Here is an 11,848-nt window from a genome sequence, read left to right as displayed (position 1 = left end):
GGCATCCCATATGGGATCTGGTTTGAGTCCTGGCTGTTCTGCTTGCTATTCAGGACCTGGCTAGTGTGCCCAGGAAAGCAGTGGAGGGCAACCCAAGCACTTGGACCCTGCACCATTGTGGGAGACCCAGAACCCTTGGTTTCTGGCTTCAGCCTGGCCATTGCAGCCATTTGGGGAGTGAACCAGCAGATGGAAGACTTCTGTCTCTCTGAAACTCTTCCTTTTTTTTTTTTTTACAAGACTAAGTAATTTTTTTTTAAGATTTATTTATTTTTATTGCAAAGTCAGATATACAGAGAAGAGGACAGAAAAGAAGATCTTCCGTCCGATGATTCCTCTCCAAGTGACTGCAATGGCCAATCCAAAGCCAGGAGCCAGGGACTTCCTCCAGGTCTCCCACGCAGGTGCAGGGTCCCAAGGCTTTGGGCCGTTCTCGACTGCTTTCCCAGGCCACAAGCAGGGAGCTGGATGGGAAGCGAGGCTGCCGGGATTAGAACCAGCACCCAGATGGGATCCCGGTACATTCAAGGTGAGGACTTCACCTCCACCGTGCCAGGCCCTGAAACTACCTTTCAAATTAAAAAAAAAAAAATTTTTAACATTACAAAGTTGAGGGGAATGCAAACCCAATTGGGCCTCTGGTTAGGGTGGGAAGGATTGAGGTTAAAAAAACAAAAAACAGGGGCCCGGCAGCGTGGCCTAGTGGCTAAAGTGCTTGCCTTGAATGCACCAGGATCCCATATGGGCACCGGTTCTAATCCTGGCAGCTCCACTTCCCATCCAGCTCCCTGCTTGTGGCCTGGGAAAGCAGTCGAGGGTCGCCCAAAGCCTTGGGACCCTGCACCCATGTGGGAGACCTGGAGGAAGTTCCTGGCTCCTGGCTTCGGATCGGCACAGCAGTGGTCGTTGCGCTCACTTGGGGAGTGAATCATCGGACGGAAAATCTTCCTCTATGTCTCTCCTCCTCTCTGTATATCTGACTTTGTAATAAAAATACATAAATCTTAAAAAAAAACAAAAAACAGGAGGGTCTGGCTTAGTCACCTAGTGGCTAAGTCCTCATCTTGCATGCACCAGGATCCCATATGGGTGCCAGTTCATGTCCCAGCTGCTCCACTTCTCATCCAGCTCCTGGCTTATGGGTTAGGAAAGCAGTGGAGGATGGCCCAGTGCCTTGCGACCCAGAACCCACGTGGGAGACCTGGAAGCTCCTCAGCTTTGGCCATTACAGCCAATTGGGGAGTGAACCAGTGGATGGAAGATCCCTGTCTCTTCTTCTCTCCCCATAAATCTGCCTACCCAATAAAAAACAAGTGCATCTTTTTTAAAAAATCTTATTTTGAATGTATTGACTTGAAAGGCATAGATTAGATGTCTCCTTTCAGGAGACTTATCTCTGCCAGCAGGTGCTTTGGCCTTTCCTCTTTCTACTTCACTTGTTTACTTTGCAAATAAAACTTCTGTGTCTACAATCAGAAAAAAAATCTTCCGTCCATTGGTTCATTCCCCTAAATGGTCACACAAGGGCCAGGGGCCAGGCCAGGACTGAGTGACGCTGAAGTCAAGAACGCCTTCCCGGTCTCCCACATGGGTGACCGAGGGCCAAGCACTCAAGCCATCATCTGGTGCCTCCCACACACACTGGTGGAAAGCTGGACTGCGAGTGCCAAGTGGCCAGCACTTGCACCAGGTACTCCGATGTGGGCTGCAGGCGACACTATGCCACTATTGCCAGCCTGGGTCCCCCATTCCAGTGGCCCTAGACCCACAGCAGGAGGTGTAGGGGAGGCCCACACCCAAATGGACAGGAGGGCCAGCTCTTCCCAGCAGTCCCCAGCCACTCTTCAGGCTTGATGACTATGAGGTCAGGCCCCTCCAGGTCAGACTCGTGCCCCTGCAGCCTCACCCACCTGTGCGGATCCCGACTCATGGAGCCAATACTCAGACTGGCTGCTGCGTTAACTCCTGGTGGTTCTTAGATTGTGTTCTATGGAGCCCCAGAGCTAAGGGGTACAAGCCCCTACTCACACCCCTCACATCAGAGCAGCTCTGGTTCACTTTTTTATTTTCATGTTTCATACATATATGAAGAACAGCTTTTCGTGTTTAAAAAAAAAAATTTTAAGTGCCCCCTGGACAAGATCATACACAGAGAGCTGACAAGCTGTGGCCCTTGGCTCATTTCTGAAATGGCAGGTGCAAGTCCCCCACCCAGCATGGGGGAGGGTCCAGTAGGGTCCAGCAGCTCTCGGCCTGGACTTCCCCCTGCCCAGTGCTGGTCCCTGCCTGGCCTCTCTGGCCTGGCCTACATGCTTAGCAGCCCTGCACCTGCAGGCGGTCCCCTGGGCGCAGGATGTGCTGCAGCAGCCCGTTGACCACATCCAGCGTTTCATCCCGCTCCAGCACAATGTCGTAGGCATCCAGGTATCGCTCGCGCTGCTCCTCTACCTGGCAGGAGCAAGGGGAAGGGGAGACTGAGCGGCCCCAAAGTGCTTGGCCCTCTTATCTCACTCTCAAGTGCCTGGGACTGGGGAGTAGGCTTGCGGGCAGAACCTCCCCACCCCACCTTGGCTCCCTTTGAAAAGCTGAGGGGCTTTAGAGTGACACAGGGTCAGCCCCTGGCAGATGCAGACAGCGGACTAGGCATACCAGTCAGCCCTGGGGTCAAGGCTAGAAGGGCAGTAAAGCAGACTGACGCAAAAACCCAGATGTCACTGACTCACTGAGCTCCCACATGGCTCATGCGTGCATGTGTGTGTGCACGCAGGCTCCAGCTCAGGGAAGCTTCCATCCTGTCCGTGGTCCCTTCCGCCCTTTCCTTCCCTAAATCGGGCATCTCCCATCTCTCGGGAACTAAGACACAGAGGTCCAGCAAGCACCCTAAACCATCCAGCTGTCAAACCTCCTGCCTGTTTCCGCTTCCTCAAAGAACTGCTGTAAAGATTAGACAGCCTAGCGCCTGGGGGTGATACCTGCTGAGCGTGCAGGGACGTGCTGGCTGCAGGCAAGAGTCACTCTCAGAGATCCTGGTCAGGCCATATGGGGTGTGCACAGCTGCCATGTGCCTCACACTTGAACGTGGTGCTGAGCACACACGAGGACCCAGAAAAACAAGCCACCCGGACAGGAAGCCCTGGCCCTGCCCACCTTGTCATTCAGGAAGCCTATCTTGAGGATGTTCTGCACATCAGGGGCCCCCTCAGCCATGGTGAGGTCCCCCATGGAATCTCCCAGCAGCAGGATGTTGGTTCTGCCCTGGAGCTTCTGGAAGTAACCAGAGTTCTCACACACGGAGCTGTTCTTGTTGTACGTGTGGATGAGCTGGCCCTTGAAGCCCCTCAGGAAGCCCTAAATATTTGAGACAAGACACAGGAGCGTTGTCACTGTCGTAGAGGACAGAAATTTCTGGAGCCACAGGAAGTGCCCCACCCTCACTCTAGTCTTACACTGGGGTTGGCCAACCAGGTGAGGGCGGGACTGGGCCTGTCTTGGAAGTATCCCTGGGATCCAGCCTCAACCAAACACATCCTGTGCTACGATGGGCAGAGTCGTGTGGCCACAACCCACATCGAGGGGTGCACACATGTGCTCGGCTGTTTGGACCATGTCCTAGCCATAGGCGCTAGCCAATGCAAACTCCAGCCACTGGTTTTGAGGGAAAGAAGTCAGGATGCAGGTGAGCTGGAGCTGCCCACTGCTGGCTCTAAACAAACAAGCCGTGGTTCTTCAGCCTCCAGGGTGGCGACACGGGGCCAGGACAACCTGTACCCACTAGGTACCCATGGCACTGAGCCAGCTGCTCGCCAAGCACCAGAGAGGTCCCTTGAAAACAACCCATAGAGGGCCCGGCGGCATTACCCAGTGGCTAAATCCTCATCTTGAACGCGCTGGGATCCCATATGGGCTCCGGTTCTAATCCTGGCAGCTCCACTTCCCATCCAGCTCCCTGCTTGTGGCCTGGGAAAGCAGTCGAGGACAGCCCAAAGCCTTGGGACCCTGCACCCATGTGGGAGACCTGGAAAGAAGTTCCTGGTTCCTGGCTTCGGATCAACAGAGCACTGGCTGTTGTGGCCACTTGGGGAGTGAATCATTGGACGGAAGATCTTCCTCTCTGTCTCTCCTCCTCTCTGTATATCTGACTTTGTAATAAAAATAAATAAATCTTAAAAAAAGAAAAAAAGAAAGAAAACAACCCATAGAGAAGAGCCAGGGAGCAAGGTGTGAGTGAACAAGCTCTCTCCACCACCCCTGCTCAACTGGAGGATTCCCAGCCCCATTCCCCAAGCAGCAAAGTGGAGTTTCACTTACTTCTTCGTCAAAGTCCATGTAGTTGGACACGATGTGGACGTTGGGGTGCAGCACGTTCATCTGTCGGATAATCTCTTCCAGAATGTCCCCGATGCCCGCTGAGAAGATGAAAAGCGGGATATTGTCCTGGTAGAGTGTGTGGAAGAACATCTTGTAGCCCTCCCTGGGGAGAGAGCAAGGGACTCGGAACTGGCACCACCCCCGCCATAGGAGCTTCTGCCTGGGTGAGATACTTTGCTGTTTGTTCTTTTCAAAGGTTCATTTCTTTGTATTTGAAAGGAAGAATTGGGCTCGGCAGTGTGGCCTAGAGGCTAAAGTCCTTGCCTTGAATGTGCTGGGATCCCATATGGGCACCGGTTCTAATCCCGGCAGCTCCACTTCCCATCCAGCTCCCTGACTGTGGCCTGGGAAAGCAGTCGAGGATGGCCCAATCCTTTGAAATCCTGTACCCGTGTGGGAGACCTAGAGGTCTCCTGGCTCCTGGCTTCGGATCAGCACAGCACCGGCTGTTGCGCTCACTTGGGGAGTGAATCATCGGACAGAAGATCTTCCTCTCTATCTCTCCTCGTCTCTGTCTATGTAATAAAAATTAAAAAATCTTAAAAAAAAAAAAAAAGAAAGGAAGAGTTACAGAGAAGGAGAGACAAAAAGAGATCTTCTATCTGCTGGTTCACTCCTCAAGTGGTTGCAATGGCTAGTGTTGCTGCAATCCAAAGCCAAAGAGCTAGATGCTTTTTCTGCATCTCCCATGTGGGTGCAGGGGTCTAAACATTTGAACCATCCTCTGCTGCTTTCTCAGGCACAGCAGCAGAGAGTTGGATTAGAAGTGAAGCAGCCAGAACGTGAACTGGTGCCCATGTGGGATGTTGGTGCTGCAACTGGAGGCTTAACATACTATGTCACAGCAATAGTCCCTCCTTTTTTTCCCATTTAAGCATTTTGCAGTGAGGCATAATGCCTGTACAAGGAGTGGTTAGTGTATGGGTGGGTGCTAGCTGTTTAGCTGAATCAGGGCTCACATGTACACACACCCATGCAACTATTGGAAGGTCACAGCTCCCCCACGCCCCGTCAGTGCTACCCTTACCGACTTGGATTTTGTATCATTGCTGAGTAGCTCTGCCTGTCCGTGAATGCATTTAACTAGACTCACACACAGAATATATTGCTTTGCATCTGGCTAATTAAGCTTTTATTTTTATTATTATTATTTTTTTAAGTCAGATATATACAGAGGAGGGGAGACAGAGAGGAAGATCTTCCGTCCAATGATTCACTCCCCAAGTGGCCGCAACAGCCAGTGCTCTGTTGATCCGAAGCCAGGAGCCAGGAACTTCTTTCCAGGTCTCCCACACAGGTGCAGGGTCCCAAGGCTTTGGGCCTTCCTCAACTGCTTTCCTAGGCCACAAGCAGGGAGCTGGATGGGAAGTGGAGCTGCCGGGATTAGAACCGGTGCCCATATGGGATCCCAGCACATTCAAGGCAAGGACTTCAGCCGCTAGACCACGGCGCTGGGGCCTGGCTAATTAAGTTTTTAAAAAGTTTATTTATTCTGGCCTGGCAGAGTAGCCCAGTGTCCTCATCTTGCACACACCAGAATCCCACATGGGCACCGGTTCTAATCCCAGTGGCCCCACTTCCCATCTAGCTCCCTGCTTGTGGCCTGGAAAGGTAGTCAAGGATGGCCCAAAGCCTTGGGACCCTGCACCTACATGGGAGACCCGGAAGAAGTTCCTGACTTCTGGCTTCAGATCGGCTCAGCTCCAGCTGTTGCAGTCACTTGGGGAGTGAATCATCGGACGGAAGATGTTCCTCTCTGTCTCTCCTCCAATAAATAAATCTTAAAAAAAATATATATATATATATATATTTATTAATTTGAGAGGCAGAGTGACTGAGAAAGAGAGAAACACAGATAAAGAGCTCTTACAAGCACAGGTTCACTCCCTGCATGGCTGAAGCCAGGAGCCCAGCACTGAACCAGCTGCACCACAACACTGGCCCATGACTGGCTTTTTTATTTGATAAAATGGTGTGATTTATCTGGGTTTTGCCCTTCTTTAGTAATTCACTGTTTCTCACTGCTGTGCAGTGTTCTTCCACCATACCATCAATCAGGTAGCATCAATGCCCCATGCTGGCTCCTCATGCTCCTCTCCCTTGGGCAGTCCCCGAGGAGAGGGCTGCTGAGGTGTACGGCGTGTGTGTTTTCATTACTGCTTACAGAGCTAGGCAGTCCCCGTGCCTGCACTTGGCAGGTCTGCAGGCATTTGGTAGGCCTGCACACACACATCTCAACTCCCCTGGCTTCTCTGGAGCTGCCTCAGCAGGACATACAATCCTCAGGCACAGGTCCCCACATCACCTCCTTTCTCAAAGAGAAATGAGGCTCTGGCAGACAGAGCTGCTCGGGGAAGGCCGGTGTCCGAGGTCCAGCTGAGCAGAGGCTGTGTCTGTGTCAGGAGCATCAGACCAGAGGGCCGTCAAGACTCCCCCATCGTGAGCAATAAGCCAGATGCTGCTATCCTAGGGCCAGTGGCGTGATGCGAGTTAAACTGCTGTATGTTATGATGGCAGCCCATAATGGAGTGCTGGTTCAAGCCCTGGCTGCTCTGCTTCTGATCCAGCTCCCTGTTAATGCACCTGAAAAGGCAGTAGAAGACGGCTCATGTGCTTGGGCCCCTGCCACCTATGAGGCAGACCATGAGAGAGCTCTGGGCTCCTGGCTTCAGCCCGGCCCAACACTGTTGTGGGCATCTGGGCAGTAATCCTGCAGATGGATGGTTTGTCAGCCAGAAGGATGCTGCAAGCACAGTGGCCTCTGCACCTGCAGCCAACCAACCGGTCCTGGACTGAAAGTGTTTGGAGAAGTGGCAGTGTCTGTATCACACATGCACCGCTGCTTTCTCATGATTACTCCCTGAATGGCAGGGCAACTACTCACACAGCAGTGTCCCTGTGCCGGACACCCCCAGTCAGCTAGAGAGGCCTGACTGTATTGTAGATAAGAGAGGCGGGCAGCCTAACTCCGGTGTCCGTGGGAGAGCCGGCCCCTGTGAGTCCTGAGGGATGGTATGATGGAACGCGATACTTGCAGGCCAGGATCCTCACCTGAGTACTGCGGTGGACTCCCGCACCACCTGTGCGATCTGGCACTTCCGAATCCTCTGCTGACACAGCAGATTGTGGGCTTTGGTCCACCTGCAAACAGACATTCCAGAAAACCCCAAAATTCCAATCACTCAAACAGAAGGGCAGTTCCCCTTTAAAAAGCCAAGTCCCCTGTGACAATGCCAACAGTGGAGGCCTTACCCTCTTCCCCAAAGCCACTTCCAGAAGGACTCAGGCTACCCTTAAAAGGAAGAGCATCAGGGGCTTAGTGCTGTGGCATAGCAGGCAGGGCACTGCTCAGCACGTCAGCATCTCAAAGAGAAACGTGGCTTCAAGTCCTGGCTGCTCTGCTTCCAGCTCAGCTCCCTGCTGACAAGCCAGGGAAGACAGCGGAGGATGGTCCAGATGCTTGGGCCCCTCTGACCCAGCCAGGAGACCTAGAAGGAGTTCCAGGATCCCAGCTTCTGTCTGGCTCAGCCCTAGCTATCGCCACCATTTGGGGAGTGAACCAGAGGATGTAAGATCTCTCTTCTTCTCTTTTGCTCTTTCAAATAAATGTATAAATATTAAAAAAAAAAAAAAGTGTGAAAGTAGCACAACAAAGAGGCAGGCAGGTTGGCAGCAGAGACCAAAGTTCTTCCTGCAGGACTCTGCTCTGAGGACGCACGGCCTTGCCTGTGAAGCTGGTGTCCACAGAAGCACACTGTGGCCTGAACCCATCCCCCCCAAGTCCACATGCTGAAAACCTGATCCTCAATGCAAAGGTGCCAGGGGGTGGGGCTTAACAGGAGTCACTTGGGGCACGGAGCACCACTGACTGGAATAATGCCTTCATCGTGGGAGAGGACTCCTTATCAAATGATAAGGACAGCCCCCTCATGCTGTTTTTCTTTCTTACTTTTTTTTTAACAGATTGATTTGAAGTAGAGTTGATGAAAGAGAAAGAACTCTTCTGCATACTGGTTTGCTCCCCAAATGGCTTTAGTGATCTGGAACTCCATCCAGGTCCCCTGCCTGTTCTGGGTGTGTTAGCAAGAAGCTGGATTGGAAGCACAGCAGTCAAGACTCCAACAGGCATTCCAACACAGAACACCAGCATCATGGGTGACGGTTTGGCTCACTGGGCCACAATATGCCTGCCCCCTCTCAGCCTCTGTGCCTTTCTAGCACAGGACAGGGCACCCAGAAAGGCCTCACCAGAAATGGGTTCTTGAATGTGAACTTGGCCACAAGAGCAGATGCCAGTACATTTTTGTTACAAATTATCCTGCCTGCCATGTGCTGACTAAGAAACGGTCATTTGCCCAGAACATTCACCTTCTAACTTCTTCCAGAGACAGTGGGAGGACCTCTACTTTGGCAGCAGCCACTTGCGACCCACGCTTACCTGGGTGGCTAGACTTAATTAGTGGTGCCAAGGTCCTGGGTAGAGGTTCCCCAATGGGTACAGGAGCCCACCAATTTGACGAAGCTCGCCCCTCCCAGCTCCACCGCCTTTTGGCTCCAGGAACGCCTCCTCCCTACCACCACTTACCATTCTACCATGTGAGGGAACTTTTCCTTGACGGTCCGGTGGGGGTCGATCTCAATGGGGTAATAGTGGTGAAAGAGTGATGCAAGCTGAAACAGGCAGAGGGAGAGACAGGCCCTTAGTCCACAGCAGCTTCTCCCGAACCTGAGCAACAGCTCTGCAAGAGAAGGCAAACGGCCCAGGTCACTCCACTGTAGGTGCTGGGACCAGTATGCATTCCTCCAGAGCTCACCTGGGAATAGCAAGACTCACTCACTCCCGACACCCTAATGTCCACCCACAGGGACCATGTCTAAGTATCTGCGATAGAAGGTGCTTTTACATCTCCCACGCCCCACCTGGCCTCTGTTGTTGCTGTCAGCTGAGCACAGCATGGGCTTCCCCAGCCAAAAGTGACTTAATGCTGCCTTTTCCAAATGTGGCTGGCAAGGTGATCTTGTTAAATGGATGAACGCCATTCATTCTGATGGTTTTGCATTTATTTTCATGTGTGTCAGGGACAGAAAACAAGGACATCACACACGCTTTCATAAGGTTGCCTTTGCTGACACAGTTATGTAGCAGGTAAAGCTGCCCCTACAGTACTGACCCCTTCTGGACACTGGGTCATGTGGCTTTCCACTTCTGATCCAGCTTCCTGCTAAAGTGCCTGGGAAAGCAGCAGCAGATGGTCCAAGTGCACCCATGGGCTAGACCTGGAAGAAGTTTCTGGCTCCTGACTTTGACAGGCCCAGCCTCAACCACTGGGGCTGTTTGGGGAATGAGCCAGTGGATGGAAGAGCTCTCTCTTCCCCCACCCTCTTTCTCTCCCTCTCTCTATCTTTCAAATAAATATATTTTCTTTTTTTTTTTTTTTTAGTTTTTTTTTTAAAGATTTATTCATTTTTATTACAGCCAGATATATACAGAGGAGAGACAGAGAGGAAGATCTTCCGTCCGATGACTCACTCCCCAAGTGAGCCGCAACGGGCCGATGCGCGCCGATCCGAAGCCGGGAACCTGGAACCTCTTCCGGGTCCCCCACGCGGGTGCAGGGTCCCAATGCATTGGGCCGTCCTCAACTGCTTTCCCAGGCCACAAGCAGGGAGCTGGATGGGTAGTGGAGCAGCCAGGACATGAACCGGCACAACTATGGGATCCCAGTGGATGCAAGGCTGTTGTGCCATATCCTACTGCTTTCCAAAGCCCATTGTCAGGCAGCAGAGCAACCAGGACCTGAACCAGCCTTCTGCTGGCATCACAAACAGCAATTCAGCCTGCAGCACCGCAGCACTGGTTCATCTTAAACACAGGAAGAACATATCAAACTCAACATACAACACTGCCACTTTTGAAACATCTGTGCTCCGTGGTCTGCATCCTGGAATCAGACTGCAGGCCAGCTACTTCTGAGTAAAGAGAAGTAAGCCTACCTCTTTGCGACACTCCTCACTGATGATCCTACTGTTATCCAGAATATCTGGAAAAAACAAAACCGTTACCCCTTGGACGCCGTCATCCCATCCAGTCCAACAAAGCAAGCTGATGGAGTGACTTACTGTAAGATGAAGGGCATCGCTTTCCGTTATAGGAAAACCGACTCAAGGTCATGTCAAAATCGGAAATCACCTAGAAGCAAAAGAGAAGACAGGCCTAAAAAAGTATCTTATCTGGAGGCCCAGCCTGTGCAGGGAGTGCGGTGGGGGACCAAGCGAAGGCTAGCGGTTGCTCTAGCTCAGTGGTACCCAGGCCCATAGGCTCTTCCCCATCTTGTCTTCCCCTTCTCACACAGCCTGGTCGGCAGTTGGAGAGAGGATGCTACCTCCCAGTGAGGTTGGGACGCCCCCTCAGCCCCGGACATTTTGCTCTGCCAAGGCAATCACAGCAGCAGGACTTGAAATCCAACAACCCTACAGAAGGCTAATTTCTAAGCTGATAAAGACAGTATGATCCCCAAGGATGTTGTTAAGTATCCAATGTGCCTCCAGACACCCCGACCGGACCACTTGGCAGGGAGACGCAGGGCTGCTAAGGGAAGCGGGAAGGGACACAGTACGCCCTCGCGGTACCTGCAGTCGGTCTCCCCCGCCCCGGCGGAGGGCGCTCACGATCTCCTGTACCCGCTCGGGCTGCCGCATCAGGACCGTGGCCTTCCTCAGGGCGCTCACCTGTTCCGGGACCCGAGAGAAGCGCTGACCCCGGCGCCACGCAGGGCCCGGGGGAGCCGGGGCTCGCTCGGGCGCCTCTGCGAGGCGGGCTGTGCTGTGCGCGGAGCGGCTGCTGGCCGCGGCGACCCGGCCGGGGTCCTCCGAGCGCCCCGGGGACCCAGGTCCGCGCCCGCCTCACTCGGGACATCCCCCTCGCCCGCCTCACCTCCGCCATCGCGCTAGCCGCCTGCTGGGGTCTCGGCATACAACGAGCCGCGCAGCCGCACTGCGCAGGCGCCGCCTCCCAGGGGCGGGGACGGGACCAAGGGGGCGGGGCGGGATCGGGGTGATGGGGGCGGGGCCAGAGCGGGGCGAGGGGACCAAGGCGTGGCGGGGTGGGGCCAGGGCGGGCTGGGGAGCTGGCTGCACCAGGCAAGCGCTGTTCGCTGGGACAGATCAATTGGGGTTCTGCCCTTGAGGAGCATGAGGTCCTGAAAAGGGTGGGATTACGTGGTGGGGTGTCACGAGGTCTTGGGTGGAATCCTGCCAATCACTCTGGAGCAAAAACCTTGGCAAGAGTGGTCATTTCCAGATTTAAGATTTTGCAACAACAATAAACCTGTAAACCTGTATTTGGCCCAGCGGCTCAGTAATGAGTTGGAATGCCTGCAGCACATAGGTAAGTTCGTAGGTTCGAGTCCCGGCTGCACTCCCAATGCGATTCCTGTTCATGCATATCTTGGGAGGCAGCCATGGTAATTCATAGCTGGGT

At 53.3% G+C, this 11,848-nt stretch overlaps 2 protein-coding genes across 2 annotated transcripts in view; both read right to left on the bottom strand.

Moving 5' to 3' along the window:
* KLHL11 (kelch like family member 11) overlaps positions 1-11,848 on the bottom strand; it is a 69,152-nt gene that overhangs the window by 34,876 nt on the left and 22,428 nt on the right. The window lies entirely within an intron of this gene.
* Positions 2,049-11,411, bottom strand: NT5C3B (5'-nucleotidase, cytosolic IIIB). The gene is made up of 9 exons (XM_058676416.1): positions 11,303-11,411; positions 10,999-11,097; positions 10,489-10,558; positions 10,363-10,409; positions 8,954-9,039; positions 7,420-7,509; positions 4,309-4,471; positions 3,148-3,348; positions 2,049-2,448 (listed from the first exon to the last, which is right to left on the bottom strand). Exons 1-9 carry the CDS (start codon positions 11,339-11,341, stop codon positions 2,314-2,316), a joined length of 930 nt encoding a protein of 309 aa, XP_058532399.1. The 5' UTR covers positions 11,342-11,411; the 3' UTR covers positions 2,049-2,313.

The sequence above is a fragment of the Ochotona princeps genome, chromosome 17, assembly GCF_030435755.1.
Source record: "Ochotona princeps isolate mOchPri1 chromosome 17, mOchPri1.hap1, whole genome shotgun sequence".
Taxonomy (NCBI): Eukaryota; Metazoa; Chordata; class Mammalia; order Lagomorpha; family Ochotonidae; genus Ochotona; species Ochotona princeps.
This window is presented reverse-complemented; position numbering and strand designations above follow the sequence as displayed.

Bases quoted from the DNA above. Each gene is read 5' to 3' on its own strand.
- NT5C3B (XM_058676416.1), bottom strand. From the start codon at position 11,341: ATGCCGAGACCCCAGCAGGCGGCTAGCGCGATGGCGGAG. The intron at 4,472-7,419 runs GTGAGGATCCTG...CTCTCTCCCCAG, and splicing joins GAGTCCACCGCAGTACTCAG to GGAGGGCTACAAGATGTTCT. The intron at 2,449-3,147 runs GTGGGCAGGGCC...TGCTCCTGCCAG, and splicing joins TAGGCTTCCTGAATGACAAG to GTAGAGGAGCAGCGCGAGCG.